General features: G+C 34.2%; 1 protein-coding gene across 1 annotated transcript in view; it reads right to left on the bottom strand.

Moving 5' to 3' along the window:
* MED13 (mediator complex subunit 13) overlaps positions 1-27,325 on the bottom strand; it is a 91,920-nt gene that overhangs the window by 43,924 nt on the left and 20,671 nt on the right. Inside the window, exons 4-9 of the mRNA XM_063108973.1 lie at positions 23,690-23,835; positions 22,662-22,859; positions 20,086-20,280; positions 19,386-19,548; positions 19,080-19,190; positions 10,145-10,828 (exon numbers count right to left, since the gene is read on the bottom strand). Of these exons, the coding sequence (XP_062965043.1) occupies positions 10,145-10,828; positions 19,080-19,190; positions 19,386-19,548; positions 20,086-20,280; positions 22,662-22,859; positions 23,690-23,835 (1,497 nt within the window). The remainder of the gene's footprint in view (positions 1-10,144; positions 10,829-19,079; positions 19,191-19,385; positions 19,549-20,085; positions 20,281-22,661; positions 22,860-23,689; positions 23,836-27,325) is intronic.

Below are 27,325 nucleotides of genomic sequence, written 5' to 3'. Positions count from 1 at the left end.
CTTCCTTTAAAGTCTTTGTTTAAATGTCACCTTCTCTATGAGACCTTATCCTGACTACCTTATTTAAAACTGCAATATGCCTTCCTACTTCAGCACTGATCCCCCTTACCCTGCACTATTTCCCCCCGACAGCACTAATTTTTTTACTATGTTCATAGTTGACTGTCACTTCCACAAGAATATAAGCCACACAAGGAAAGGGATCTTGTCTTTGTTCATTGAATTAGTTCAGATGTCTAAAGAGTGCCTGGCACAAAATAGGTGTTTAATAAATACTTGCTAATGAATAAATAAAATTTAAAAGCCACACAGGATTGAGATGTTTTTGCATTAAAAATCCTAAAATACAATATCTTACACTTTGAAATAAACCATTTTTACATACTTGAAAGTACTAATGCCAGTGCCTATCTGTTCTGAGTATTGAGACAAACTCACTAGATGTAAGAGATAAAAAGTTTGGGAGCAATAAAGATACTTGCCAGTTTGTAAATTCTTTGAATGACAGAGATATTGTATCTCATTAATCTATTCACTAAATCCTAGCACCAGCAGTGTACTCTGTCCCCTATAAACTAAGGGAGAAACAGATACTGTCAAAACAAAAATTGACATTTTCTGAACATGTTATCAGATGTTCAAATAGATATCATTACTATTCCAAATATGCTCCAGATTTATCCAATAAACTAAAATCCCAAGCCCACAAAAATTTTCTTCCATGGGAACATAGTGCTAACACAACTATCAGTGGGGATATATTTTACAATTAATCATTAGAATAGTTCTATAAACAGATGAACATTTATTTTCTTAAGAGTAGCTTTGTACCTCACCACATTACACCCTAATAATTGCTGGCTGAATTGTCTACCATATATATTCACTAACATAAATCTTTCAGAACAGTATTTCAATCTATTTTGACCTGTACTTTCTTATTTAATACTTAAAATAACCTCATAAGATAGGAAATGGAAGGTATTCTCTCTGACTTTTATGAGGAAATTATGTAGAAATGGTGATTTGCTAAGGTCAGATTGTGGCAAAGTTAGGCCTGGAAAGATTTTAAGTATTAACACTCAAATAACTATTCATAGAGAAGAGAATATAAGAAATATCCTCACCTCCAGCATAAAAGACAGTAATGCTTTGTATAGAGGTGAAAAAAACAATTGTTTTTCATATTAAGTTGTTCTCTGGTAGAAGCATAAAAACTGCCACACTGTTTACACAGGTAGTTGCTACACTAGTGTGCAGTAATATTATCAAAAGGACCAATCCTACTGCACAGGACTCTATTAAGAATAAAAATGAGTAAAGCAAATGCATTGCCTAAAGACGAATTTTTGTTATTTTATTGAATTGTTCTCACAGACATTGGGATATGCAAAGAATTTAAATGTAGTCAATAATATCAAGGGTATCACGTCACAATAAATTTAAAAATATAAATCATTTACATTACACATTCTTCTATATTTAAAGCTGACAAAAAATAGAAATAAAAGTTGTGATACTTAAGAGATGCCAGATTAAAAACTCAAATTATCATTTTGTCACTATTCAATTATATAGTACACATACACTTTTGTGAATAGGAACAACACCTCTGCTTTCCTAAAAGGAACTTTCACATACAGCCAAATAATTAACTGCAGAGGTAGTTTCAATTAGATATAAAGCTAAACACAGATAAACTAGAAGAGGATGGAGTACAGTCATGAATAGAAAGCACTGCAAAGCCCCAAACAAATTAAAATTACTTTTAAATCATTCATTAATTGCATCTCCTTCCTTTCACTATGACAATAACATACTATCCAAAAATGTACTCATATAGAATTAAACATGGCTTATGGTAGCATATGCTTCTATGCCTTTATTCCATAAAAATTCTTTCAGACAAGATATGACAATATTTCAGGATTGACAATTATAGAAAGAAATGTTAAGGAACAAATGGGTTTAATAAATCTCAAAATCCCCCCTCCTTTTTTTTAAAATGGTACTTTTTCTAGTACCATATACCATATTCAGAATAAATCCTTAAACTGAGTCAAGCTAAAAAGTATAGCTTTATTGCATTAAAATAAAATAGTAAATATAGAAGAGTTACTCAAAGGACTTAAAGTACAGACAAATTGAAACAAGTTTATTTCATCACAGACTCCTATCAAACAAAAGCATTCAAAATTACCTTTCAGAGATGAAAGAATGTAACTATATACATACAATAAAAATCTGGTATATCACTAATACAACATAGGAGCTACTTTCATTGATGAACCTCATGGTTAAGATATCCTGATATATCTTGACTATAGAACAAACATGGGAAAAACTATGCTCAAGTACAATTCTTTCCTTGCTTAGGATTTAGAATGGTTTTCCTCTGAATAAGAATAGCAGATTATTTTAAGTAACTACAAGTTCTACTAAAACTAAGAGCTAAACCCTTGAAAAAAGATATAAACAGTAATGTTTCTTGGCAAAAATTTTGCTATCTTCAAAACTTATAAGGTCCTTAGCCTCTGTTCTGAAATTGATGCTATTATTAACTAACAGAGAAACTAAAAATAGAGACAAAAAGAAATTTGCCAGAAGTGTGTGCATATCCTCTATGCTCCACTCCCATCTCCTCCCTCCCCTAAGTAAATTCTAAAGTTAGAGAAGGAATTTTACTTTAACAAAGACAATTTTTAAAAATTAGGCACAAATTGCTGTACAATGAAGTCTAAGAATAAGGAAGGTACTTAGAAGAGATGAATTTTATTACTCTTACTAGTTAGGTAGCCATGATCACCTAAACCTGCTGAATAGAAAAATCAGGAATATTGCTTTCTTTCATTTACCCACTATTATGGAAGCATAGTGCCACCTTTCAACAGCAATCAATGAAAAACATTTATTTATACCAAATGGAAAACGAATTTTCACTTAACATAAATAAACCAAAGCTCTAAATTTCTCCTCCTACCACCATCTTCTATGAAGGCGCACACCTATAAAAGTCAACTATTTTAAAGAAACTAGTTCTGCATCCTTGCCCTTTGCATTCTATATCTACTCTAACAGGGTTAATAGTTCCCTCTCTTTAGCTTCAGACACATGATCCCAACTGCCTGATGGAACATCTCTCTAAGTGGGCACTTCAAGATGAATTCATATATTTACAGTGTACATGTATTACATGCACATAACTAAAGTCATAAAGTACTGAAAGACATAGATGGAAATTATCAGTATCTCAATCCCACTCCTTCAAGATAACATGGATTAACTATAGTATCTAATTAGGATGGGGAAAAAAAAAAAACCATGCACATACCCACCCATGCATATATATTCACCACGTACCTTGTTCCTAAACTTCATAACCCATCTGAAATCTTCCCGTATCAGCCTATTCAGATTTCCATTGCTTTTTAAAGTGGATATGCCATAATTATTTAGCCAAACTTTAATTATTTAGCAAGACCTTACTTCATAAGGCATATCAATAATTATTTCAAGCATTTCTATTTTGAAGAGCTACTTTTAAAAAAATCATAAAAACGAAGTTTGGTAAGATTTAGCCTAAAGTGGGTAAAAACCTATTCTTCATCTTTCCATCTCATGAGATAAATACACTTTTTTTTTTGTCTTATTCGTGACCGGCACTCAGCCAGTGAGTGCACCGGCCATTCCTACATAGGATCCGAACCCGCGGCAGGAGCGTCGCTGCGCTCCCAGTGCCGCACTCTCCCGAGTGCGCCACAGGCTCGGCCCAATAAATACACTTTAACTCTCCTGTTATTCCTCTACTATTCAACTGGCTGCAAAGTTCTCGAGTCTAGTCCATAGCATCTGTAGTACCCCTGGCTTGCTATCTGTTTGAGTTTCCTAATGAGGGCCCTTTATCACTTTCAGTCTGAACTGTTCAAACAAATGTCCAAACTGATCTCCTTTCATAACTATGTATATCTTCATTTCAAACAATCTTTCAATATGTTACTTGGTTAATTTTTCTAAAATCCTTATTTTCTAAAATCTTGTTATTTTATCTTGCTCAAAAACTTGCAACAGTCCCGTCATCTCAAGGATAATATATAAACTTACAAACAATACTCTGCTATTCTATCCTATAGCCCTACCCCACTTTACAGGTCTCATTTCACATCGTGACATACCAAACTACTAAACAGCACTCCTATAATTTATCTCTATCAAACTACATAAAGCTTCTGGATCTCCATAACTGGAATTAAATTATTCCCCACTCTGTGGCATTGCATCCCTACTGTATTTTATTTATACCTCTATCAGAGAATTTAATATGTTATTTTCCATTAGACCATAATTTCAGTTAGGGCCAAGAACGAATTTATTTTATACCCCAACAGTGCCTCACAGCCTCTTGCATATAAGAGGAACTTGAACTTTATTCAAAGAAAATGTATCTGAAGAACATGAATTTAAAAAGAAAGAAAATATTCTTAAGAAAGGAGAAAGAATGCAGAAAACTTGGAACAGCTCTCCAATTAATTTCATTAAAATTAACTGCTACATATTTAAATACACTTTCAAAACTCAAAGCGTGGAAAAAGATAATATAAATTTACAATAACTGGGTAATATGAATTCACAAATTTATTTACATAAAACAAACTTGGCTTCTGAACACACTTGTGTATGACTAGAAAGGTGCTTGATCATATTACATCTTTAAAACCATAAGTGCTTCAATAAAGAATTTAAGGAGGTTATTTTAAATGCCATCAAGAGAATAGTAATTAACAGAATTTATTTTAATGGCAGGGGACGTCATCTGACTCTGTCAATTGGCTTTGCCACTTTCTATAAGGAGATGACTATTCTTCTGATCCTCATGATATCACATTTCAAACAATGCTAATAGCAGGTACTGAATTAACCAAGTTATGCCAGCAAGATCATTTTCACTATGAGGGGTAAAAAACAAACAAAAAAAACCCCACTTTTGTTTCAGCATAATACAAACACTGAGTACCACGTCAAGTATTCTATTGTGGTTTGGTGGGACTAAAATAGTATGGGGGGGGTGTCTTCCTAATGAAGCTTACCAGTAAACACATTAGGTCTATCTAATTTAATAATTATTATTCTAGAGTTCAAATTTCTGTTAAAAGTTATACATTAAAGCACCTGAATGCTATTAATGTTTTGGGCTGGATAATCCTTTGTTGTGGGAGACTATCCTGTACATTCTAAGATATTTAGCAGCATCTATGGCCTCTACCTGCCAGATGCCAGTAGCACACCCCTAGCTGTGACAACCAAAAAGGTCTCTAGATATTGCCAGATGTTACCTGGAGATGGGGCTGGGAGGATAGGAAATAGCCCCAGTTAAGAACTAATGCCACAGAACAATAATTTCAGGAAAAGGACAGAATCATCCAGATGATTAAAATATTAAAAAAAAAAAAAAAAAAAAAAAAGACAAAACTTCTCACCTACCAAATATAGAAAAATTATATTCCATAAATGTTCCTTAGTTCAAAAGCAGCTAAGCCTCTGATGGTTGACCTTTTAAGATATTTACCATATCTACTAATCTATTACACTACAAAAATAAGGCTTATACCTAAAAGTGAATTGTGACACAAAACACATTTTAGTAACTAGCATAACCAAAACAATATTCACATGAGACATAATATTTTTTTAAAAACATCTTTTTTTTTTTTTTTAAACCCTTTTATTCAATCATTTTTTTTTTCTTTTCTATGAGGCAGAAAGAATGGTGGCCAGGAATAAGCAGAAGTAGAAGCATGTTATTTCCTTAACTTACATAATTATGATCCAGCACCACTCTACCCTGCACACTACTTTTCTACATTATGCTTCTTCCTTCTCATTCTTATTCAATGAGAAAAATGTCAAATAATTTTAAAACAGATTCTAAGGTTAGGCTGTATTAACTTCTAAGAGACCTTCATTTCACTTACAGATATTCATACACATGAACAGCCAATGCACTTATTTAAAGATATGGCTTAGAATTCTTAGATTTTATAAATACAATGTGCCCATAAAAACACACTCTTGAAGTTTTTAAAACTGAAATTATTCATACCACATTTTTACTTACATTAAATAAGAAAATATAACCTGGAAAGAAAACAAGTTTTAAAATACTAAAGCATTCTAGGGGCAGAGCCATACTGTCATTTCATTCATCCAAACTTTGCTGAATTTCTACTATGTGCCTAGGATTGTTCTAGGGGATGTGTGTGTGTGTGCTAGAGGAACATAGCAGTAAAAAAGTCCTTACCCTCATACAGCTTACATTCTATTTAGGAAAATATTATTAACAAATACATAATATAGTTTCAGATAATGATACATGCAAAAGAGAAATAAAAAGCCACGTACAGAATAAGAATGATTTAGGGGAGAGAAGCAAAACCACAGTTTAGATAGAATGGTCAGGAAAACCCCTCTTGAGAAGGTGAATTTTAAGCAGGACTGAACGGTAATAAAGGGTGAGTAGTTCCCTCCTCTTTGTAATGCAATTCTAAAAGCCAGGAAGAATGAGCTTGGCTTTTTGAAGGAATATCAAGAAAGCTGGTGTGGCTAAATCAGGAAGCAAATAGGAGAGTAGTAGGTAAAGGTGAAGAACTAGCTAGGCAGGAGACAATGTATTGTCTTACACATCAGGAGAAAGGTTTGGGATTTTATTCTAAGTGTAAAGCAAAACTACTGAAGGGACTGAAGCAAATGACTAATATAATATTTAACTTACAGTGATCACTCTGAAGTATAGAAACAAGAAGACTAAGTTTCAGGCTAGAGCTAAGGCTGGCTTAAGACTTTTATACTACATTTAGCACAAATAAGATTGAGATCTTTTAAAACTTGTTTCCAGGACATCATTTGTTTTCAAGAGACCTGCTGAGTATTAAATAAGCTAGTGTCTTCCATAACCATAAGAATATCCCGAAGCCCCCTCAATTTAAAATACAGATTATTTTTAATCAAAAATCAAGTCATACTAGAATGCTTACATTCAGAATGCTAGATGAAGCACAAGGGTTTGACTGCTAAAAAGACAATAAAGGAATTTTAAAAGAGAATAAAACTCTAAATGGCAGGGAAAATGAGAGGCTATAAATGGACCAGACAGGGCTGGCCCCGTGGCTCAAGCACGAGAGCGCAGCGCTAGTAGCGCCAAGGCAGCGGTTCGGATCCTATATAGGGATGGCCGGTGCGCTCACTGGCTGAGCGTGGTGCTCACTGGCTGAGCGTGGTGCAGACCACACCGTGCCGAAGGTTGCGATCCCCTTACCAGTCAGAAAAAAAATAAATAAATAAAAATTAAAAAAATAAATGGACCAGACATGTCCCTAAATCTCAGAGAAGCTCAAAATCAGATGAAACACTGAGAAAGTTCATAGTCTATAATACGTAAGAGGGGACTATAGGCAAACTATGTAAACAACAGGAGAGTCAAATTGCCTAGAAAAGTCAGAAAAAATCTGGACTTATCTAGACAGACATGAAAAAAAGAGCTGAAAATGAGGCAACAGAAGTGTTCCTTCTTAGAGAAAATGAAGAAACTACCAATGAAAACAAAATCTAACATATTCTTCATTCTGAAATTTTAGGGATGATTTTCCCCCTCCTCCAAAAATTCCCTACCCAGTTATTATAAGGCAAAGTGTCTGACACTGACACATAGTATATACTAAAATATTTATTGAATGAGCAAGGCCTACCAATCAACAAGCTCTACCTATAAACAAAATTTCCAATCAACCTGACTCTGAAATGTGTATAGACAAAATAATAATTATCAGAAATATAATGACAGAGTATGAAGACCAAAATAAAGTATTTCTAGAGAGAACAAAAAAAATCACATAACATTGAACAAGAAGGGATGTTATTTAAAAAAAAAAATCAGTTTAGAAATTTTTTAAAAACATGAGAAACAAAAAAAGATTCAAGAAAGGGCTACAAGAAAGTTGAGGAATCCCCTCAGAATACAGCAAAAAAGACAGATGGAAAATGAGATAAAAAAAAAAATACAGAAGGCTTACCATTTGAATCACAGAAGTTCCAAAGAGAATACAAAAAAGTGAAGATGATATTATCCAAGAAAAAGAGAATTACCCAATGGCAGGACAAAAACAGACTGCAAATTGCATGAGCAAAAAAAATAATAATAAAATTATAAGACCAAGGTCAAGGGTTCAGATCCCTGTTCTAGCCATTCTCGCCTCTTACCCACCCACCCCACAAAAATTGAGCAAGTCCTTCAAGTGTGCAGCACAGGACTGAAAAAATGATTACCGTACCTATACATATTCTTCCAAAATTTCAAAATTCTAAAGCTAAAGGAAGTAAGCAAGAATGTGACTGGTATTGCACATTTCATACTAGAAGACAGTAAAGCAATGCCTAAGAGTTCTGCAGGAAAATGATTTTCAACTAAGAATCCAATACATAGCCAAATTATCAATGCAAGTATAACGGGCAAAAGTCAAGTCATTTTCAGAAATGCAAGGATGTCAAATTTATCTCCCATACACTCTCTCAGAACAAATCTAGAAAGCAACTGGTCCAAATTATAAAAGAAATTTGATAGGAAAGTAATAAATTCCATATAATAGTTATATTAATAGAAAAAACACACAAATCAATAACGGAAATGCAACATTTTAAAAAATAAAGTCTAAGTATTTAACCTATGAATAGCATTTAAATAAGAAAGAATAATTCATTGACAATGAACTGATAGAGAAGGAAAATGTAATCTTTGCACACTACTTGGCCTTGCACTAATAAAAAGGGAGACAGTTCTAATGCAAATAATGGTGTTTTGTTGGTTGATTTCCACCGTTTAGAAAAACTTACAGATAAAAGTGCAAAAGGCTCATCAGACAGACTAAATGTATTCAGAACAACAGAGAAAGTAAAGGGAGACCTGAAAAAAAGCCGCCTTCTATCCAGAGTTTGCCATACATAAAGTGGACAAAGAAGGCAACGGATGAAGGAAGATAAGTATAGAACACACAACTAATACAGGATTAATACCCAGAAGATGCAAAGAATACATCAGAAAAAAAGAGAAAAGAAAAATGGACTAAAAAATATGATGAACAGGCAATTCACAGAAGAGGAAATCTAAATGTCCAATAAACATTTTAAACGATGCTTAACCTCACTAGTAATCTGGAAAACATGTATTAAGACAATGAGATGCTATTTTGCATGCAGCAGATTAGCCAAATTAAACGTCTCAGAATATCAGGTATTGAGGAAAACACAGAGCAACAGTCATTCTCATACTCTGCTAGTTGAGGGTGTATACCAGTTGTTTGGAGAGCAACTTCCATACCTCATGGCCCAGCAGTTCCACTTTCAGATGTACTTCCTAGGGGAATTCTTATACAAGTACACAAGGAAATGTATACAAAAAAAAGTTCACTGCTACATCCTTTGTCATTGCAAAAAATTGAAAATAACCAGCATATCCATCTTCAAGAGTAGATAAGTAAATTATGGTATATTCATAAGAAGAAAATACCATAAAGCAATTAAAATGAATTAACTAGAGCTACGTGTATAAAGACATGTGTAGAAATAAGTACCAATTTCAGGACAGTGGAAGGAAGAATGGAGGAAGAAAAATACACACAGGAGGGCCAGCCCGTGGCTCACTTGGGAGAGTGTGGTGCTGATAACACCAAGGCCACGAGTTCGGATCCCTATATAGGGATGTCTGGTTAGCTCACTTTGGAGAGTGTGGTACTGACAACATCAAGTCAAGGGTTAAGATCCCCTTACCGGTCATCTTTTAAAAAAAAAAAAAAAAAAGAAAGAAAGAAAGAAAGAAAAATACACTCAGGAGTTCTAACTGTATGCAAAATCCTTAAATTGGCTGATGGACACCTACGTGTTTATGTATTATTTTCTCCAATTTTTTTGTGGCTAAGGTATTTCATAATAGAGGTTCCCTGAGGAAAAAAACACAGTAAAGAAATTATGCAAAGTTAATACTCAAAGGATTTATTATTGCAAATTCTATCCTGAAACCAGTCCTGGAGTCCTAGTATTACGAAGTTATATCACTTCCATCCTTAAATTATAATAGTGACTATTAAAAAAAAATACATACTCTGTAACTGATGTTACACTTTCCTGTCCAAAAGGTCCAACTGGATCATCCTTGAATTTATCACTTGGAAGTTGAGGTGGTAAGAACTCTACATCTTTTTTCTTTGGGACCTTGTAATACTTCCAGGCTACATTAGCTTCATCTTCTTCCAAGTTTACTGCTGTACCAACATATATGGTAGGTTCTACAGCTTCCTGGAACTGAGATGGGAAAGACTGGGACAAACTGTCTATCCTATCTTCCATAGGTTTAGAAGGAACCAAGGGATCCGGTGTTGGCATTTGATAAAAATGTTGACTCTGAGGAGTTGAAGGTGTTTTAGTCACTCCTTCATCAACCACATCACATGGGTGAGGACTAAGTGGGGGTGGTTGAGGTGAATTTGCCATTTCATTGCCATGCATCTGAGGAGTCTTTGCTACATCATTAGTTCGGATGTTTGAAAATCTCACTTGACTGTCTGGAGCAGAGATCACAAGTCTTTGGCTGGCTGAATCTGTGTCCATGCCAACATCATCGCTAACAGATACACGATGGTGAAAAGGAGTCAAGGGGCGTTTCTGTGGCTTTTCGCTCTTTTCTTGCTTCTCATTGGTCTTGTGCTTGGGAAGTACTTGTTGTTGCTGACCTAGAGATGGTGCCTGTCCTTGTTGTCCAGCATTTCTTGGTTTCAGATTTTTGTGCCTAAAAAGTTATAAGAAAGGTTTAATATTTACAGTATCACTATTATAGCAAAGATTATATGTTAACCCTATTAGACATATCAGATTTCATTTGTTTTTCACATATAAAACTAGAAGTAGAATAATTTGAATTTACATGGGAAAAATACTTTGCTCAGTGACCTAAAATATGACAGCATAAAGAAAGATTTATAGAAATCAATTCTCTCATGCTCATTCATAGCTATGTGATCAGATAGCCAAACATGATTAACCTTATATAATCTAAATATCTTAGTATCTGAAAACAGAAATAAGATTCTAGTTATTGTAGGATAAAAAAGTATTTTTAAAAAAGGCTTGAAATTTATTCAATTATAAATGTACCTGATATTTTACAGTTAATAATTGTTATAAATTAATGCCTTGGCTGAGCTCAGTCATCACCTAGAATCCAGTAGCAACTGGCTAGAAAGCATATTCTACTCTACTGTAATTAAGTTAGATCAGTCTGGAAAGCAATGGAATTGACTGACTGATGGGCTTCATATCATACTTACCTTCTCCCAAGACTTACCACTACAAAAAGAATCAGCTGACTAGAAATGGAAGAAAAAAGAAAATGCCTAAAATAATTTCTTCCTCATAATTTGAAGCAATTCTCAACTATATACCTAAAAATCTAATAATTTTGTTAAGAGTTTAAGAATTCTTTCAGTTTACTCGGAGGTTTCCAAACTCACTTATATTAGTATATGTAAAACATGTGGGGGTTTTTTTTGGCTGGCCAGTGCCAGGATCCAAACCCTTGACCATGGTGTTAACTGGCCAGTCCCCTGCCACATTTTTTATAGTTTCCTAGTATAAAAAACATTTTATAGGGGCTGGCCAGTTAGCTCACTTGATAGAGCATGGTCTTAGAGTGTGATGCTAATAACACCATAGTCAAGGGTTTGGATCCCGGCACTGGCCGGCCACCAAACAAAAGGGAATACGTGATCACTATCAAAAATGTGGTAGGACATGGAGTTTAAGCTTTAGGTATTCATTAGGAATTTTTACATTTTCTTTTTAAATTTATTTATTTATTTTTTTGTTAAATCAGAGCTACCCAGAATGAGCAGTAAGCCCTTTTTCAAAGAACCCTATGTTTAGAGAACATGCTGACATACCCTTTTGTACACAGCCTGGGACATTTTATTATGCACGAGAGAAAAAAGCATGAAAGTTATCAAAGAAAACCAGACTTGTGTAATAAAAAGGACATAAGAGAAATCCACCATTACCCTGATACCAAAAGCAGAGACATTACAAGAAAACCATATACCAATATCCCTCAAAAATACAGATGTAAATCATTAAACATATAAATAATAAAGAAAATATTAGCAATTTCAATCCAGCAAAATACAAAAGGATAAAAACATCACGACCAAATGGGGTTTATCCCAGGAATGTAAAGTAGCATTCAAAAGAGAAAAAAAAAAAAAAAAAAAAATTCAGCATTATCACATTAAAAGAATACAAGAGAAAACTATATTATATATCTCAAAAATATAGAAAAACATACAATGAAATTCAACACCTATTCATATAAAAAGATTCAGCAAACAAGGAAAAGAAGAGAATTTGCTCAATTTGATAAGGACATCTATAAAAAACTATAACTAATATCATACTTAATGATGGAAGACTGAATAATTTCTCCTTAAGATTAAGAGCAAAGCAAGAATATTAACTCTCAACATTTCTACTTAACATTTTATTGAAGATTTTAGCCAATGCAAATAAGGCAAGAAAAATTTCAAAGGAAAAAGAAAAACTGTCCTTATTCATAGCCAACATTATGAGAAACTACACAATGAAAGGGTCAGGCTAATCACCACCTAATCAATTGTAACATCATTGTAAGTGGGACAATCAGACATTGTGTCTCTTCTGATGTGACACAATCCAAGCAACAAAGCACCACCTATGAAGTAGTCCTGCAAAAAATATTGAACTTGAATCTAGCCTCTAGATCAGCATTGTCCAACAGAATCTTCTATGATGATGAAAACGTTCTTTATGTGGTTCTTGGGCACCTGAAATGTGGCTAATGCAACTAAGGAACTAAATTTTTAATTTTATTTAAATCCAACTACTTTAAATTTAAATAGTCACTAATGGTTACTAACACAACTAGTATTAGCACAGCTCTGGAGCTACTTTCCATTTACAGAAATGCGAGGGATAAAGGAAGAAGTTAAATGACACTAAAAGAACAAGTTAAATGACAAATCCAGAACATGGGACATTCTACAGGACAACTGACCTGTTTCTTCAACCAAGACAATGTCATAAAAAAGGGACAGGAGACTACAGGAGAGACTTAGAAAACTTAGCCAAATGAGTACTTCTTGTTTGGATCCTGGTAAAACAATCCACCTACAAAAACATTTCTGAGACAAATGTGGCCAGGGTATCATGATACCAAGGAACTGCCATTCATTTTATTAGATATGATAATGGAGTTATAGTTATATAAAAAAATTCACATTTTTTAGAGCTGCAGTAAGTGCCCCAGGCTCCCAAGCTGGGGGTGGAGGGGTAGCAAGGACTTCTGCCACACCCCTCTGACATCTGCACCCAGCCCTCAGCAATGACCAAGCCACCCTGGAAGCACCCTGGTCTCCCATGCAGGAACGTGGGGGGTGCCACAGGCCTCAACTCTGCCCCTCCTCTTTCCTCCTTCTCCCACCCATCTCTTTCTCCTTTCCCTCCCCTCCAACTGCTCCCCAACATCATAGAATGCAAAAAATATGTTATGTAAAAAGAAAAAAGAATGTAAAAAAATATTAATAAAATATATTTAAAAAATTGCAAGTACAGTAAATGCTTAATTAACAAAAGAATAAAAATATAATACCGACTTCTAAGCCAGCAGAAGAAAGGGGAAAAAGGAAGATAATCAATAATAACAGCAAGAAAGAGCAAGGAAAGCAAAGAGAAAAAATAGCAGTATCATTCATTTATCAATTATTCAAATATTTGAGTGTTTACCACAGTTTTCAAAGTATGATCCATGGACTCTTTCAGAGGTTTTATAGGGTTCAAAACTATTTTCATAATAGCACCAGGACATTATTTGCCTTTTTCATTATGTCAACATTTACAATGATGGTGCAAAAGCAATGGAAAGTAAAACTGCTGGCAACTAAACATGAATCAAGGCAGCAGTACCAACTGTACTAGTAGTAGTAGTCATTGTTTTCTTCACCACCACACACTTGTTTTTTAAAGTCAGTTTCACTTAAGAATTCCTTCATGAAGACAGTAAAAATGATTAATTTTTATTATATCTCAAACCTTACTACATGACTTTTTATATTCTGTATGAAGAAGTAGGAAGTATATATAAAACATCTTTATTTTTACTACATATCGAAATACAGTGGCTCCTCGGAGGAAAAGCAATCATACAATTGTTTGAGGTACAAGCTGAACTAGCCACTTTCATGGAACACAATTTTTATTTGAAGAAAATGACTGACACGTAAACCAAGATTTGGTTCTTTGGCAGACTTAATTATTAGGGTCTCAAAAATGAAAATGAGCTTGCTGTTTTAAGGAGGAACAATTGATAAGTTTGAGCTTTCAAGCAAGATTTAGAGTTTTGAAAAACTGTATCTTCAGTGAGCCTGACAGCTTTCTGATATTTAAATACTTTTCTAATGAGATTATTGGTAATATTAAAGAATGAAAATTTTCGATACTATATAACAAAATGTGCCAACATTCAGAAGATCTGCATAACTTGGTGAACCGATATTTTCCAAATGACCAATGATGTTACAAAATCAGACATAAGAAAAAGATCCATTCAGATACTAGCAGAGTACAAGAATTTCATTAATACATATGGCTTCAGATTCCACATTGCAACTAACCTTTAAGAAATTACCACTTGTCAAATTTTGATGTAGTATCAAAGAATATCCACAATTATCCAAAAAAGTTATTAAAATACTCCTCTATTTTCACTACATAGCTATGTGAAGCTGAATTTTCTTCATATACCTCAACCAAGACAATATACAGCAATAGGGTGAATGCAGAAGCAGATATGAGAATCCCGCTAGCTATCTTGTTATGCTCAACATTAAAAAGATTTGCCAAACTGTAAAGCAATGCTACTCAACTAACTTCTTGTGTTGTTTTGGAAAATATAGTTGATGTCTATAAAAATATTTTGTTCATGTTAATATATATTGAGTTTCTTTAGTAAATTAATACTTTAAAATATCTCTAAAATAAATATACATAGATTAACACATAAATAAAAGTAATTTGGGGCCCTCAATAACTTTTAAGCGTGTAAATGACTTCTGAGACAAGAAAGTTTGAGAATTAGTCTACCTTATGCAAGGCAGTGATCCCTTTAGATTCTTTTTTCCTATTGACTTTAAGTTTCTAATACTTTTAGTGTTAACATCTAAACTTTTTTTTGGCTGGCTGGGATCTGAACCCTTGACCTTGGTGTTTTAACACCACACTCTAACCAACCAAGCTAACTGGCCAGCCCAACATTTGAAATTAAAAAGCAATACATTAAATTAAGCAGCTTGCTTTCTAAGTGTAATTTTCTTTTTTCTTTTTCTTTTTTTGCTGGCCAGTACAAGGATCAAACCCCGGACCCTGGTGTGATCTCTAAGGGCAATTTTCTTATGACCACTTCACCTGACTATAGTCTAGTATCAATAAATGTGCACTATTCAATCTCAGTAATGAAAAACACAACTGAAATGATTTTATGCTTTTCCACTTACTATAATAGCAAAAAATAATTTTGAGAACAGTTCTCAGATCAGTGAAAGCACAAAAAATCCCAGCATTCTTTACATGTAAAAACTGGGTGTAAAAGTGGTAGATTCTTTTTGAAGCCTTAAGTATTTAAATAACCCTCTCACCCACAACTCTCTATCATATCACCCACCCAAGTTTACTTCCTTCCTAGCACTCACCTCTCTTAAATTTAGAAAGAACTGAAATTAAAAAAAATATATATATTATCTGTCTGACATCCATTAGAATGCAGCTTCATAACAGAAAAGAGCTTTGTTCACTAGTGTATTTTGAGCTTAGGGTATCTCCTGTCACACAGTAAGTGTTCAAAGAAATCTAATAAATAATTGGTAGTCACAGTAGTATTTTTTTTTAAAGTAAACACATGCAAAAAAAATCTCTGAAAACAAACTGTATCCATCAAACCCAGAATGATTAAATAAACTATGGTACTTCCACTCAATAGAATACCAAGAAGTTTTCTAAAACAATGAGAAAGATCTACAAGTAACTAATACAGAAAGATCTAACACACATTAAGTGGAAAAAATAAGCTGCCAAATACATCAGAATAATATTTGTGTTGGGAGGAAAACACATATACACACAAAATTACCAAAAAAAAAAAAAAAAAAGTGTGGAAGGATAATATCTAATTGGCAAGTAGTCACTTCTAGGGAGAAGTAGAAGGATTTGGGGAAAGAGAATGGTCAAGGGGAACTTTGGCTTTACTTGTATAATTTTTTTTTTGCAGCCTGCTGGTATGGTAAATTTCTTACAATGATATATATCCACGCAAATTGCTTGTATAATTATGCAATTTTGTTCAAATCAATTTTTAAGAAAAACCAATGTTATCAGTCAGGGCCCAGGCCTGTCTTTCACACAGAGGAAATTCGTTACACAAAACGGAGGTGGGCTGGCCAGTTAGCTCAGTTGGTTAGAATGCTAGAACATGGTGCAAGGTCAAGGGTCCGGATCCCTGGGCCTGCAAGCAGCCAAAAAAAAAAAAAAAAGAGGAATGTGAAGCAACCCAGAGACTAGTAACAGCAGAGAGCTTCTTTGATTTCTAGGATTGAAATGACAATAAGATGAAGAAGTCTCGCCATATCCCAGAAGTTTGGGATGGTGCTAGAACCACATGAGGACCTGCTCAGTAGTATCTGGGACATGGTGCAAGACGTTAATGGGACACAGGGTAACTGCTGTTGGAGTTGGCTCTAAAAAGGGGTGGGGAAATAATTTGGTTTCTTCCCTCTTCTCACCCTCCAATCTTCTGTCAGTGCCTCCTCCCCTTAGCCAAATCCAGAAAGCAAGGAAGCCTAAAAAATTTAACTCCCTGCAATACAAAACTGAGCAAGGAAAAGGTAAGGATAGATTTGAGAGCAAACTAGAAGTTTACTAGCACAGCCAGCTATCAGTGTATGTCCTACCTTCTATATTCCATGGTAGAAGAGGATGTGCATGTGATGGCTCAAAGTCTGTCTCACCCTCATTTAAGAATTAAATAAGGAACCAAATTTGGGGGGAATGGGGGAGCACTTGAAGTACAAAACACAAGTTATCAAGTTATCAAAAAAAAAGTAAATGATTAAAAATACTGTATTTACTAGAAGGGCAAACTGATCAAAGTCAGTCACATGTATACATCATACAAAATTTTAGAATAACAAATCTCCATTTGCCTGGGAGAAATTTCAGAAAATATGAAAGAAAATAACTTTTTAAAAATAAAAGTTCAGCTTAAAGACCAAGCATTTAAACTTATGTTAACAACATGCACTTTTGAGTGCCTTCCTCTAAAACCATCTTGGACAAAATACTTAAAACCCACATCTTTTTTTAAAAGAATAAAGCCAAGGGAGCACCAGAATTGACACATCTCTTATTTGAAGTATGTCTTCCGCCCTCATTAGGTTTACTTATAGAATTTGATCATGGGAAAAAAAAAGAAGGAATAAAGCAAAAGTCTAGGTTAAGAACTAAAAAAGATGAGCTGCTTAATAAAATGCCAATATGGAGAAAGAAAAGCCTAATTTCTTTTAAGCATTCTATTGATCTTAGACCAGGGATTGACAAACTTTTACTGTAAGGGACCAGACAGTAAATATTTCAGGCCCTGGAGACCATACAATCTGTTGAAGCTACTCTAGTCAGCCACTGTGGGGTGAAAATGGCCTAGACAATATGTAAATGAATGGATGTTGCTGTATTACAATAAATCCTTATTTATGTACACTAAAATTAGAATTTCACATAATTTTCATGAGGCAGTAGGCCAAATTTGGCAAACTGATCATAGTTTGACAACCCCTGGTCTTAATAGTATGTTCAGACTAGGTGTGGTTTTCAACTCTCTTAAACTATTAAATAGGAGCTAATACATCCATATTTTTATTCTAATCTCTTTATCAACAACAGAGGCAAGTTTTCAACATAGCTGCCAGACTTTTAAAAATTATATTCTTTAGTCCAAAGAGTCCATGTACATATGAATATTCAATCTATGCAAAAACACACCAGGACACTTGAGAGTCTGTCATCGTATTCAAACAAATAGAGCTAATGTAAGAAAAACCTTGGCCCTAACCTGCAGGCACTCCATTCCTTTGGCTCACTTCCATAAGAAAGAGGGATGGCCATCTATTCGATCACAAATCCTGGTTAGGAATGTCAAGGTCATTACTGTTTACTTGACTGCAAAAGCATATGATCTACTTTTAATTTGCAGAATAAAATAATAAACTCTAAGTAATATAATCTTACAGCTTCTGATAACCAAATCTCATCAAAAGATCCCAATATAAAAAATAAATACAATTGCCTAAAGAATTCCAAGTTCATCCACTCTTCTACCAATCTTTCAGCCAAGTCTATTAGGAAGCTTGTATTTCGACAATATAGCTTTGGTGCCTTGTAGAATCACATTTTCTGAATTTTATTTCAGCATTTCACATACAGCTGCCCAAAGAATATTATTTAAAAAATCACTGCACAAAACTCAACAATATATTTACTATTAAAAAAGACTACAGAAATTTTTATCTGGTATCATCCTATCATCCCTTTTATAAGAACCCTTGGGAGAAACGTCTCAGGCACAGTGCCATGGAAGAACACTTTTCTCAAGAGATCTGTGTGCCTTTTACCTTATAGATGTTATATATACAATAACCCAACATAAAATTCTTTTATCTGACTGCTAGGAAACAAAGCTTTCACAGGCCACCTCTGACAACTGTGAGAAAACTGAAGGCATCCATTTATATGTACTTTATAAGCCGCTTCAAATTACTGAATTTCTTTTCTTGAATTTTCTTTTGAGAAAAATCCTAACATACTGTGTTTATGTAAGCTACTTCAAACAAAGGGGGGCATAAGTATTCAGTAGCATATGAAACTAACACACACACATACACAGACATCAATCGACTGGAAAAAAAACCTACCTCAAACAACTGCAACTTGTTCTTTGTGTGACTTCAACAAAATCCCAGGATGCCACTTTATCAGCTGTTTCTTCTTCACATAGACCACCTAATGAAGCAGAATACTTCCTCCTAAGATTTGAAATTACAAAATTCTTTAGAATTTATAAAATTCTGTTAAAACTGAATTTAACATTAATATCAATTTTAAAAATAAATTTTGAAATAAAGAAAAATCATACAAATGACTGTTTATACTTTAAATATCTCCAAACTACAAGTAATTACCAACATGCAATTTTTAAATGTGAAAATGAAAATACATACTTGTTCTGTGCTCTGTTCATATTGCATTCTTGCCAAACTCTATCCACCACATGATTTGCTAATTTTCTGGGTACTTTCCCACCATGATGGCTAGTACTATCAGAGTTAAAGCCATCAGATACTGAAGAAAATTTGACCCACTTCTGGGCAGACTGAGGATCAACTGAAAACAAAAAAGAATAGGCTGTAGGAGAATAAAGGTAGGTTTAAAGTAACATTATTTAGTTTTTTTATTAATTTGTGATACAACTTACTCTAGCTATCTGGTAAGCCTATTTATATTTTAAGGCAAAAGCATGTTACTCTACATACAGAAAGCAAAAAATCTGAACAAGGGATGTGAACTGGATGGTAGTGTATCAATGTTGATTTTCTGACTTGGAGAATTAAATAATAGTTATATAGGAAGGTGTCCTTAACTTTGGGAAGTAAATGGAGTATGTAAGAGTGATGGGGTATTATGTCTACAGCCTATTCTCTAATAGTTCAGGAAAAAGCAATGATAATAAATGTACATATAGAGAGGGTGATGGAGCAAATGTTTACACTTTGGGAGTCTGAATGAGGGAGTTCTTTGTACTATACTTGCAACTTCTCAATAAGTTTGAAACTATTTTGAAATAAGTTATTTTTTAAGTGCTTATTATCATCAAAATAACAGATTAAGCACCAGAGCTGAGGAAACAAATTAATACAATACCTGTTTGGACTTCCTCAGGAGATGTAGGTGGTGTAAGAGTAACTGAAGACATAGCAGGATCTCTTGTGGAAGCAGGCACTTGGTGGACACCCAAGCAAGAAGCCGAACAGTGAGAGGATCCCACAGAGCTAGGAATAGGAATGTCTGACTGAGGGACTAGAACAAAGCATGCTGGGTAGATCATTCGGACACCAGCTGGAAGGAAAAAAGAAATGGACAGGAACATCAAGTACTATTGTGACTGTAGTGGAACTGTAATGTAAAAGTGGATAGAATATGATCACATTAGTGTAAATAAAAATATTTTTTCATAAATATATTCTCTTTGGGGATTTTTTTAAAGAAGAAACCACAATAAGCTGTTAGTAGTGGTTATCTTTGATGAGAGACTTAGAAGAAAGCAGCTTTCTCTTTTCATTTTTAGATTTCCTAAGTATGAATGTGTTTGGTTTTTTAAAAAATCTTTATTTACACATTTGACCAACTATAACATGTATTACTTTTTAAATTTTATTTTACAACTTTAACAAAGGTAGAACTGGCCCAGTTAGCTCAGTTGGTTCGAGCATGGTGCTACTAATACCAAGGTCCAGGATTCCATCCTTGAACCTGTTAGCCACCAAAACAAACAAAAAAATGGCAATCTGGGCACTAGAATTTTGGGCCCATTTTCTGTTTTCTTCTCTATATGTCTCTATTTTAAAAGCCCAATAAATGTTTGTGTTTTATTTTTTGTCCCACCTGCTCTGAGTAATGTGTTTACTGAAATCAAACACTGGTAATCTTTTTATTAAGAAAAAAACCTAAATGAAGCAATCTTCATATATAACATTACCATTAGATTCTATTAAATACAGAATTATAAATTCTAATCCCAATTATCTGCACAATTTTACATTCCCCATACCTTCCATGTCTCTCCAAAGTGGAGTATATTTCTTCATCCCATTGTCAGGCTTGGTTATGTGACTTGCTCTGGAATTTAAGTGTATGGGATACAAGTACATGCCACATCCTAATAGATGCTTTAAATATGTGTGACATTTTGAAAGATAATGTATATTTGGTTTTCATCCCAGTTCCTGTCGCTTTCCTGGCATACAACTCCTAAAATCCTTAGAATATCCAAAATGGTGTCTTTTTGTATGCTAATGAGTTGACTGGTAGCTGGCAGCCCCTAGGGTAGCTTCAGGATGGGGACTGGTCATGGGAAAGATCAAGGTAAGATTAGAGGGTTGAGACTTTCAGCCCCACCCCCAACCTCTGTGAAGGGGAGATGGGTTGAAGGTTAAGTTGATCACTAATGGTCAATGATCTAGTCATTGAAGCCTCCATAAAAACCCAAAAGGACATGGTTCAGAGAGCTTCTGGACAGCTGCGCATATATGGAGGTTTCTAGAGGGTGGTATACCCATGGAGGGCACGAAAGCTCTGTGCCCCTTTCCTCATACCTCACGCTATGCATCTCTTCATCTGTATCCTTTATAATAAACTGGTAAATGTGTTTCTCTGAGCTCTATGCCACTCTAGCAAATTAATCGAACCCAAGGAGGCGGTTGTTGGAACCCTGACTTATAGCCAGTCAGCCAGAAGCACATGTAAAATAACCTGGGCCTTGTGTCTGGCATCTGAGGTGGGGAAGGTGGGGAATCTTGGGGACTGAGTCCTTAACCTGTGGGATCTAATGCTATCTCCAGGTAGATAGTGTTGGAATTGATTTGAATGAGAAGTAGCTAGTGTCTGCTGAAGAACTGACTGCTTGTTTGCTGGCGGGGAGAAAACCCCACACATTTAGTCATAGAAGTCATTCTTCTATGTTGATTGTCATGGTGTGTGAGGACAGAAAAGTTTGTTTTTTCTTCTCTCAATGTGCTTGTGGGGTCATTACAGCCTCTCTTACTTCTTTCTTCTGCTATGAGATTAGCATGTCCTAGATATGGGTTACCTTGTTAACCTGGGTCCCTGAATGAGAAAACATACAGTCTGAAAAGAGCTGATCTAGGCAGAGCACCCGAAAGACATAAATTCTTTAGGTACATTTTTTGCTTTTTAAGTTACTAGAGATGACTGTCTTACCAAAGGTTAAAACACTGCATAACATAGGTTGTCAACCTTCCAGCCTTCAAAGATTAATTCACTGACAATCATTCTCGTCCCACTCTTAGCATGCTTCCCTGTAGACAGAATATATTTCTCTGCACCAATGACTGTAGTTTGGCCGTGTAACTAGTTTTGTCTAATGCAATATGATCAGATGTAACATACAACCCTACCCCAGCAGAAGCTTTAAATACACTTACACAGTTATGCTCAGACCCTATAATTCCTCTGTTCTCCTAAACAGAGAGTCCCAGATACCAGACACACCTTTAACCTAGGCTGCAGAATAAGAAGGTACATGGAGTTAAACCACAGCCAGGCTACAGCCCTTATGTGATGTGAGTAGGAAATAAGCAAGAAATAAATATTTAGTGCTGAAAGACAATGAGGTATTGGAATTGTGTTATTCTGCAAAATCTAACTAATACATACAGTTACATATTATCCCCTTAGGTTTTAATACTCAGAATCCATACCAACAAGAACTTCTACTGCAGCTAAAGAATCATCTTCCCAATCCATATCTTCCTGTTTTTCTTCAGATATCTCCTTCAAGCAACAAGAGATGGGATAGAACTGTTTCCATTCGCCAATCAATTTTTTTGTAGCTGAATCAGACATCTTGAATGCCTGTCCTGTGAGAGTGCCATTTAGTCCAAATGGGCTTAAGATAACTAGAAACCCAAAGCAGACATAAAGTAACTAAAGACTGTTTCACCAAATAAGATCACATTAAACAGTGTGGTAAGTGATTACACAATTCTAAAAATGACAAGGAATCCCATAATAATCATTCCAGAGAAAATCAATTTACTATATCTCATTATTGTGAAGATAAAGTACAACACTGACTTTATTATAAAAACTGTTTAAAATTTGTCTACCCCCAAATCTCAAATAGAATTTCAACACGAACTAGGGATATTCGTGCATCTTTCTATTTCTCTTGACTCCCACTAAGGAAAAGCAATTTGAGGAAAAATAATGTGGATATATAAATTTAAATACTTACAATGTACTGCCACATAAACTTTAAAAAGCAAACTCTATGTTTAAAATTAAAATAAGAACACATTGCCCATCTTTAAAAACAAATCAGCAATCTATAAAATATTTCCTCTGGACTTCAACCATTTTCATCATATAAATGATATCAAAAGTCCCTGTATACCTATGTTATACATGGCTTATAAGACATATCACACAAGATAACTTTGAAAACATTAACATGTATATCTGCAATATGCTAATTAAGAGAACACTTTAAAATGTTACCATTCATGTTCAAAAAAAAATTTTTTTTATAATACTTGTATTAAAAAACTCATTTTGTTGACTTAATACTCTAACGGGGGAGAAAAAAGTAAACTACATCAAAATTATTGTTAGGCTAAAGATCAGGGGGAAATCCCATTGATCCCCAAATGTAAAATCACCAACTTCAAAAAGTATCTTCTTGAAACAACAATAAAAGATCTAATACTTAAGCCAAAAAATAATCTACCTTGAAATGGGCTATTAGACTGTTGAGCAAGGGTGATATGCTCTTCACTGAGAAGGTATACAGGTTGATGTTGGTTAATTTCCACACTGGTACAAACATTGCTGTCTCCATGCAAGAAAAAGGTGAAAGAGCAGGACAAGTGTTCACTAATAAAGAAGAAAAAGTTATATTTTAGTGATGACTAATGGCCAAAAAATATGTTAACTTGCTTTTCTTCATTAAGAAGTTATACCACAAAAATGCATACTCTCTTTAGCCCAGAATTCTATTTTATCATCTACTGGGAAGAAACATGGATATGAGCAAAGATTTAGCTACAAGAAACGTTCTTCACAGCACTGTTCATAATGGAAAAAGCTGCAAATAGAGGAACTAGTTAAACAAGTTAGGTACACCCACACATATAATTATTATGCAGCCACAAAAATATGTTAAAGTGTGGGAGTGGGTTTAATGGAAAGGGGCAGGCTACCAAAATAGTACGGTCTGAATTTTTTTTTTTTTAAGGGAAAAAAGGTTTTTTTGGTTAAATAAGTCTAGGTGAGCAACAGAATTAACGGTCAATTAATTTTTATTTATTTTCTTCATATGTAAGAAATTAAATATATTTTCTCATTTTATTATTTCTGCAATTGGACTATATCCAATCAATCATTTAATGTAGTCCCCTCCAATGAAGTTTTTTAAAGCAATGATGGGTCTTACATTTGAAGGCATCCTAGAATCAAAGATATATGCAAAATAGCACACCTTATGAAATTTAGGTATAGCTGGGTATACAGTTTGGAACATAAAAGTCCCCAAGAGGACAGCAAATGTATCCTTAAGATAAAATTTAGAAAAATCAAGTGGCCCAGAAGGAAATGAGATTGTACACTAAGAAGAAATCACTTCTTATTCCTTCTCGACACATTTAGCTTAAGAATTCATTTTAAAGAACCAGTTCTTCAAAATATGACCATTAATTAATTCAAAACCTATTGTATATATGTATAAGGACTCATTTTTTCCGGACAAGACAGGGCATAATGAGTTAAAATTGTTAAATAGAAGTAATGCTAGAGCTAACAAGGGGGAAATTAGATGGTAGAAAAAGAGGTGAAAAATACAGAGCTGAGAATTTCTTCATCTAAAATATATGAGTCAATAGATAATGTCTAAAGCTGATAGAACAAGAAATTGAAATTTAAGCATATTATTCAAGTTATAAAAATAACAGAGGCTGGTCTGAAGGTAGTGAATTATCAATTGATTTTTCACAGTTAAGATCGAACTCCTTATTCTACTCTTTCTCCCTTCTTAATACTGCGCTTGACTAGCCTAAAAGAGTTTTTAAAATAAAAATTAAATTTAAATAAAAAAAAATAAAAGTAACCAACAGAAAAACAAAACAAAACAAAAAAACAATATAATTAACAAAACCGATTTTGTCTTTCATGGTAAGGAATCAGTAGACACTGTCTAAAGTTAATAAATCAAGACCCAGAGATAAGTATCTCTGGAATTATGGCAGTAACCACCAGAAGAACTAAACAAAAAAGTTAAAAAACAAGACAACCTGGTTCTTTCTGGGTATGAGCCTGGCGTACTTGAGCAGAGATTTTAAATTTTTTTTAAATGTATAGTACCATTCTGTTTTGCTTGATTATATTAAAATTACTTTTAAATTTTAAAAAATTGTTAATCCTATACATTAATCAGTGATTATTATAACTTTCCTCACTCCAATAGTTTTCGTTTTTATTTAATAAATTTTTTATTTAGAAATAATTTTAAATTTATAGAAAAATTGCAAAGGTAGTATAGGGAGTTCCCATGTAACCTTCACCCAGTTTCCTATAATGTTACTGCACATCTTATATAACCATGCTACATTTGTTGAGCAAGTAATTAACATTGATACATTACTATAAACTAAACTCCAGTCTTTTTTGGATTTTCCAGTTGTGCCTTTTTTCTTTCCAGGATCCAACCCAAGATACTACCTCTATATAACCAACAGTTTTTAAGAGGAAAAGAAAAAAATTAAATGAAGCTTGTTTCTCTGACTAAAATGCTAATCGTATTGGAATAGCCACTCGTTGTGGAAGTATGAAGACTATAGACATTTGTTTTGGTAAAAAGGGTATAACTCTAAAATAATTATCAAGTCAGGATGAGTAAAGAGATTACTAACTAGTAACAACTTTGAGAACTGTCCATCCAGAAATAGACCATTGCTACTGCTTATTTAAAGTAATAACCTCAACTTTATTGTTGCTATCCAGCAGTATTTGCCGAAAGTGGTAAAGTATCTGTACTGCAAAACACACACAAAAAACCGACAAACACAAATCCAACTCCAAATGCCCAAAACAAAAACAAACAAAAAACCCCCACACAGACAACACATACACATTTAAAAGAACTCTGCACTAAACCATTATACTCAGATCTATATGCACTGTAAACTAAGCCACCACCAAATGAAAGCAAAATGTTGTACCCTATTCAGTAAATATTTTAGGATAAGCACAAGGCACTGTGCTACATACACAATTATTTAATTACAGTTATGGTAAGTGTTATAACAAAAATCAAGCACAGGATGCTATGAGAATATTTTAACAAGACCTAGATACTGAAAATAAACTTTTAATTCCTAAGGGGAAAAGAACAGAACTTAGGTAACATCACGAAAGTTATTCTAATGTCCTGTGGTGCCTTACATCAACCCACCCCCAATACCTATTACCTCTGACCTCATCTCTTAATGGTCTTCCTCTAATACTTCCCTTCTCTCTCACACTGGCCTCCCTGCTGTTTCTTAAACACAACAGGCCCTCATACCTAATGTTCCTCAACCTCAAACACTCTAAATTCACCTTCTTCAGGTCTTTGTTCAAATGATACCTTCTGGATGAGGATTTCACTGACACCCTACTTTAAATTGCCCCCAATTCCTCTTCTGGGATTTGGTCTGCCTAAAGAAATTATCACCATCTAACATATTATATATAGTTTACTTATTTCTCAGTCATCCCAGAATGTAAGCTCTATTGGAAAAGATATTTGTCTCCTTTGTTCCAGACTGTATCCCCAACATCTATAATATTTCCTTGGCACAAGGTAATGCTGGCACATAGCAGGTACACACTAAATACTGTAGAATAAAGTCGAGATCTGAACTAGTTATTTCTAACCAAACATGTTCCTTCTCTTATCAAGTCCATGTCCAAGACACAAATATAAATTATCCTAATTTTTTTTTCTTCACTCCCTACTTTTAACCAATCCATCCCCAATCCCTATTGATTCAAGCTCTTAAATATCTATGACAGTTCTTTATGTCTTTTTACAGTCTGAACGACTGTTAAAATCTCTTAATTTATCTCCTTGCCTCACACTACTGCCTCACATTACTGCCTCACACTGATCTTTCTAAAAACTAATTTTGATCATACAACTAGAAAGCTTGAAATCATTCAATAGTTCCCCAGGGCCTTCAGGACTAAATCCAAAAACTTTAGCACAGCAGTTTAGGCCCTTCAAAATCTGATCCTTGCCAAACTCTCCAAACAGAGATACTTACCACACCATGAATTCCCCCTTTGTTTACCACAAACTTCTCCCCACTTCTTATTAATCTCTCAAGAC

This window comes from Cynocephalus volans, chromosome 10 (genome assembly GCF_027409185.1).
Source record: "Cynocephalus volans isolate mCynVol1 chromosome 10, mCynVol1.pri, whole genome shotgun sequence".
Classification (NCBI taxonomy): domain Eukaryota; kingdom Metazoa; phylum Chordata; class Mammalia; order Dermoptera; family Cynocephalidae; genus Cynocephalus; species Cynocephalus volans.
Note: the sequence above shows the minus strand (reverse complement) of the source record. Positions and strands in the feature narration are given on the sequence as shown.